At 37.8% G+C, this 6,428-nt stretch overlaps 1 protein-coding gene across 1 annotated transcript; it reads left to right on the top strand.

Moving 5' to 3' along the window:
- Nucleotides 1-654: 654 nt before the first annotated feature.
- Nucleotides 655-5,106, top strand: msmo1 (methylsterol monooxygenase 1). The gene is made up of 6 exons (XM_026171433.1): nucleotides 655-735; nucleotides 1,517-1,813; nucleotides 1,950-2,098; nucleotides 2,584-2,710; nucleotides 2,881-3,035; nucleotides 4,633-5,106. The coding sequence occupies exons 2-6, from the start codon at nucleotides 1,559-1,561 to the stop codon at nucleotides 4,820-4,822; spliced, it is 876 nt and encodes a 291-aa protein (XP_026027218.1). The 5' UTR covers nucleotides 655-735; nucleotides 1,517-1,558; the 3' UTR covers nucleotides 4,823-5,106.
- Nucleotides 5,107-6,428: the final 1,322 nt, after the last annotated feature.

Consider the following 6,428-nt stretch of genomic DNA (forward strand, 5'->3'; position numbering starts at 1 on the left):
TAAACTTTTGTTAGTTTGTTCAATTAATTTGGATCCTCTGAAAATGTCTGCAATTCCTTGTATACAGTTAGCAGAATTTCTTTTTTATGTTACACGTCTTTGATTTAAAATGCACTGTGATGGTCTGCAGAGGTAACATTACAAAAAAATAAATAAAATAAAATAAGTGCATCATTATCCAACAAATGATGGTTCTGTCTGTAGTGTAAAGGGAGTTGCACAGTTGGCAACTAACTACATAGTTTGCTTTGGAACAGAAACGATTATATTTTATGTTAGATAATATGGTAACAAATAGGAAAACCTAAAGTTTAATTTGTGTCGAATTAGTTATTTTTAATACAGAAAAACAAACATAACTCATACTACGTGCGTCTCAACGTGTCCACAGTATTTCCACAGTAAACACTGGAGTCAGAATCTGTTATAAAATACAATTAAAAGTGAAGATAACGCATGGCTCAAGTATCTCGGGACGAACCACCCCATCTCTTCCCTCATACAGCCTGTTAACTTATGCTTCGGTTACGAAAGCAGACCTCACTTCTGATTGGCTGTTGCTGTAGAAACCCCCAGTCTCACTATAGTCGCTCCATTTTGCGGACCAATCAGAGGGGAAGTTCGGCCCCTCGACGTCAATCTCCTTTCCTCTCGGCCAATCGGAGTATCCGATATTACTATACTTCACCCGCTCGGCCACCTCTCGCTCAGGTAGACGGGACATACAGCGGAAAGGTAAGGGTTGAAGCTTGTTGTCGGCACTAATCAGGGCATTTAGCAACATTTTTAGCTTCTATAGAAAATACTTGTTTGTTATTTAGGCGTAAAAACAGCAGAATATAGTGCCACAAGTTCGGGCAAAAGCCTGTAGAAGATATTTAGGCCTCTGCTAGCTTGTTTACTGAGACGTAGTTAATGATTCATAAACTAATTTAATAAAGATTTTATTTATGCCACCTGCAGTTGACACACTGGTGCTTTTATGAGGTGTTATGTGTTAAGAGGTAGTAGGGTTTAAAATTGGAGAGCTGTTAGCTTGAATGCGTTTGTGAGATGGGAAAGTGTCAATACTTGTATTATTAGTTTCGTTATGCGTGTTTTTATTGATAAAAATAGTTACTCTCTGGCAGCTTTAAAGAAAACTTTAAAAAAAACGTCCTAAAGTTGAATGTCTGCTTACTGTAGGCAACAACTTCGTCAAAAAATGACAAACAAAGAGATGTAGCCCAGTCAAATGACAAAATTTATGGTAAAGTGGCATTATTAAATGACTTAACATTGAAAATTATGTTTTTTTTAAATAGCTGTTCCTACTTTGAATACTTTACTTCTACTATTGTATTTTTTTTTTCAGTTAATAATTATCCTTAACATTATGTCTGATTTTTGTCTTATATTTTTATTTTAAAACTTACACTGTGGTGTAGCATGACTATAGTGGAAATGTAATTTTGCATCGATTCTACTTATTTTTGTTCCTACAGATATAATTAAGAGCTGTGTTCCTGTCTTTCAGGCCTCTCTCCTGACCTGCAGCCAGCTTGCATTATCTTTCAGCATGGCGGTGAACGGCACTGCAAACATTTTGAGCTCTGCCTATCTTGCAGTCGAGTATGTCGATGCTGTTCTGCCAGAAAACCCATTCCAGCCCTCCCTGAAACACGCCTGGGGCTACATGCTGGACAACTACACCAAATTCCAGATTGCCACCTGGGGCTCGCTCATCGTCCACGAGTTAATCTATTTCCTGTTCTGCCTGCCCGGTTTTCTCTTCCAGTTCCTGCCTTTCATGCAAAAATACAAGATTCAGCAGGTTTTTTTTTTTTTAAATTGTTGGATATTGATCTTGTTTTTTATTTGTTTGTTTGTTTGAAGATGGATGGTTTACGCATTCTCCTGATCCCCGGGAAGAGACACAAATCCCTTTGGATTTTTTTTTTTTTTTTCAGGACAAGCCAGAGACGTGGGAGAAACAGTGGAGGTGTTTCAAGATGCTGCTTTTCAACCATTTCTGCATCCAGCTGCCTTTGATCTTTGGCACTTACTACTTCACCGAGTATTTCAACATTCCTTATGACTGGGACTCCATGCCACGCTGGTCAGTGCAGATCAATAATGCACACCTAAATGGATTAAAGTGACCTAGACATACAGTAGAGCGGTTTCACAACTGTCATATGAATTATGGGTCCTGTAATGCATTGCTATTAACCACAACTATAGGATTAAAAAAATGTATTGACATCATGTTAACACTGGTATTAACCCAACTTTATTTACCAAAGTGTGACCTTGAAATCAAATGTGGACTCCCTAAATACAATAATTATGGTTACAATGAGACTCTTTAAGACTCTAAAGAATTTTTTCGCTCTTGCACAGCAATAATTTATATAAAAATATACTTACATTTTATTATACATGACCTGATATGTTGCTCTGCTTCTAAATAGAAAGGGAACATTTGAATATGCTTTATACATGTAACACAGTTGTTCCACATGTTGCTAATTGTCTGTCAGATCTGTCTGTTGGGATAATTTCAGTGTGCTTTTGTAAACTTCTCTTGGCCTTCTTCTCCAGGCCATATCTCCTGGCTCAGTGCTTGGGCTGTGCTGTTGTTGAGGATGCCTGGCACTATTTCCTTCATCGCATACTGCATCACCGCCGGATCTACAAGTACATCCACAAAGTCCACCATGATTTCACTGTGAGTAAAACAGATGAGTGATAAGATCAATAAACAAAGCTTTCTGCTGAGTCTGTTTATGGAAGAGTTACTTATTAAGCGTGTTTTAGCAGCTGTTTACAATTAAAAAACAAACAAACAAAAAAAACACTATGTGTACGTACAGTCAGCATGTCTCTCCACTGCCTCAGGCTCCGTTTGGCATGCAGGCAGAATACGCTCACCCCGCTGAGACGATCATCCTCGGGGCTGGCTTCTTCATTGGCATCATGATCTTCTGCAACCACGTGTTATTGCTCTGGGCCTGGGTCGCCTTCCGTCTGATGGAGACCATCGATGTTCACAGGTAGGACACAGTGGGCGCTTTCCTTTTCACTAAATAACTCCTCGCTCTGCTGAAAATCATTCCACAATCAAAGATGATCTTTCAGTCTCTTAAATGCAGCTCAAGGAAGCACATGAACCTTGCATCTCTCTCCTTCTCTCATTCTCTCCCTTCAACCCAATGAGATTTGTGGGAAAGATACAGGTGGGGGGAGTGAGGAGAGAAGTTGGAGGTTTTAATTTCTCTTTAAGCTGAACCTCTTGTCCAGAAACAGCCTTGTGCCAGATGGTTTATTATGGTGGCTGTAAATAGGACAATGTAGTTTGTTTTCACTCATTTTTATTTTACAGCTTCATCACTGAGCCCAATCAAACTGATTAAGCATACATCTTAACTTTAGTTTGTGGTGTGTCGAGGTCGTCCTCTAGAGGGCCACAGAGCTCATCAGATGTTCTGTTAAACAGTCTTCATTAACTCCTTTGTTAATACAGGACACATTATCACACATTTGTAGTGTAGAAATAGTACTTTTGACTATAATATTGTTTAATTAACTTTTTCTATGAAAACAATGTTTACTGTATAATAATAATAATCAAAATTACACATTTATTTGTATAGCGTCTTTTTAAGAAAAGGCTCAGGTCAAGATATTCAGAAAACTCAGGAAAAACAGTTTGATAAGTTTGATAACAATCAACATTAAACATTATAAATAATGAAGCAAATTAACAGTCAAAGTAAAGCAGATCATAAACATTTGCATCGTTACTGAACACTATAAAGTTCTGGGAAGACACAAAGCTCACAGTCTGCCGGTACATCACAAATACATATAGACACACACACACGCGCACACACACACACACACAAAGGAAATATACACTTGACCACCTGCAGATATAGATTACACATTAGAAATTTAGAAATATGTAAAGGTTATGAGTTTTACAAAGACCTAAGGTTAGGGCCAATGTGAAGTGTTGAAATTTGACAAAATTAAAATGTGTAAAATGTACAGCATACTAAAACGGTTTAAAAGGAACATAACTAACATCATTATTCAGTATTGTGATGAACGTTTTGTGTGAAAATGCTTTAGATACAAAGTTCCCATATGTCTGGGACTGACATCAATTGGTTTAATCTTTCTTGCTTCTTCTTTTGTCATGATTCTATCAGAGGTTGCTGATGTTGTTGATTTAATTTGTTCATTTAAAGTGTCAATTATTTTAAAATCAGGGTTGGGTTCATAAGCTGAAGCTACGACATGCGCCCTTTCCACCTGTCAATTGATTTCTTCTTTTTATTATTTAATTTCTTGTGATATAAGTAAAATGATTCAAACTAATTAACCGATTAACCAAGTTTAAGTAGTCTCGTACAAATATTCTGTGCACTCTTCTAAAACTGAAAACATCAGCCTGAGGACAGAGCCAAGTTAAACCCATCTTTTCTTCAGTAACAGACTTTGAGAACCATTCTGCTTTCTGAAAAAGACAAATGTTTTTGTTTTAGAAGGATAGTTATCATCAAAGATTTTTACTCATTTGTGAAAGTTGGTCACTTTTTGGGTGACATTATGACATATCTTTTTTCCTCTTCTTATTTCTATTAGCGGTTACGACATTCCTTTGAACCCGCTCCACCTGATCCCGTTCTACGCCGGCGCTCGTTTCCACGACTTCCACCACATGAACTTTGTCGGGAACTACGCCTCCACCTTCACGTGGTGGGACAAACTGCTGAAGACAGACAGCCAGTACAACAGCTACATGCAGAAGCAGACAGATAAGAAGACGCAGTAAACTGCTCAAGCCTCCCTTCATGGACACACGCCTGTCCTGTCAGGTGGAGAAGAGGCAGTGAGCCGTACAGACAAAACCACGCAATTACTGCTGATTTTCATCTCTGTACACTTAATAAAACACATGCAAAAGGTGTTTTTAAAAAACAAGTCAGCACAGCTGTGGTTTGATTATGAATCAGACTGCGTGTTGGTTCGGTCTGCCTTCTGTGCCTTCTTAGAAAAGAAGAAATGTCTGCTTTTTTTATTCCAACAGCTGGCTGAATAAAAACCATCAAGTCCTCACTTCGATTTTTCTTTGTTATCAAAAGGCTTAAACTTAAATGCTTCTTTAACCCTCTGAATGTCTCAGCACTTTAGCACTTCCTCTAATTGATCTGATGTGGTCTTTCCTTCCTGTAGCTGAATCTGCACTTCGGTGGAAACTGTATAAACTCAATGCAGACTTTTGAAAACAAACCAGTCAGGCGTGTTTGATGCAAACTGTAAATTATTGATGAAAAGGGGATGTGTTCTAGGTCATTCAAGCCTGTAAAAATAATTAAATGCTGCTCTAATTTTATATAAAATAAAAAAATCTTTGGTGTTTTGTTTTTCTGTTTTTGTCAGAATAAAATATGTGAACAAATTTAAACAGGAGTTGTTGCTGTAGCAGTTTTGTTTTTCTGAATTTAGTCAGAGAAGAACATATGTGCCAGCGAGCTATAAATTTATCCATTACTGCTAAATTGACATTTTTTAAATATAGTGAGTGGAAACACTGACTAAGTGCTGCCATGCTTAGGCCCGTTGTATGTGTCAAAGTAGCATTCCAGAGGCTTGCTGGGTGAAGATAGCATCTTCTCAAAAATGATAAGTGTTTTTCATTTTATTTGTCAGTGGATTTAATGTTGTGGCCTTTCGGTGTACATGGAGTTGGTTCACTGCTGCACTGTGGACACACCCCCGCAGCTCCGTCCAGCGCACACAGGCAGCTGCATCAAGTGAGCCAACAGCAGCCAGGACCAAAGAGGAAGTGAGGCATTTTATGTGACCCGGGAAAAACTCAATACATAAAACTGGCAAATTCTAATTGTTAATGGCACACAAATAAATAAAAACACCTTTTCTTTTTACATTAATACCGGAGCTTTGGTGAACTGTGCTGCTCAACAGCCTAAGACCATGTCTGCATGTTTTGAAAAGTTGTTTTGAAAAATTAATAGATTACTTAAGTGTATAAAAAATTTTATAAATTAAATTTTATTTATATAACCCCAAATCACAACAACAGTCACCTCAAGGTGCTTTATATTGTAAGGTAAAAGCCCTGTATGAGCAAGCACTTGACAACAGTGAGAAGGAAAAACTCCCTTTTAACAGGAAGAAACCTCTGGCTGAACCAGGCTCAGGCAGGGGCAGCGATCCTTGCCATGCCTCGTTGGGGGTGAGGTTTAGGATTATAGTCCTTAATTTTGCAATATTGAATATTATTGTGTAAAATATCTTCTACAAAAGAAAAAAATGACACAAAAACAAAGCAAAAATGAGCAGGAAATGACAACAGAAGCATCTCAAGCTATAGCAGCATGCATTCTCTAAACTGAATGTGCGTGTTTTAACATAAA

Source organism: Astatotilapia calliptera, chromosome 6, assembly GCF_900246225.1.
Source record: "Astatotilapia calliptera chromosome 6, fAstCal1.2, whole genome shotgun sequence".
NCBI classification, from domain to species: Eukaryota; Metazoa; Chordata; class Actinopteri; order Cichliformes; family Cichlidae; genus Astatotilapia; species Astatotilapia calliptera.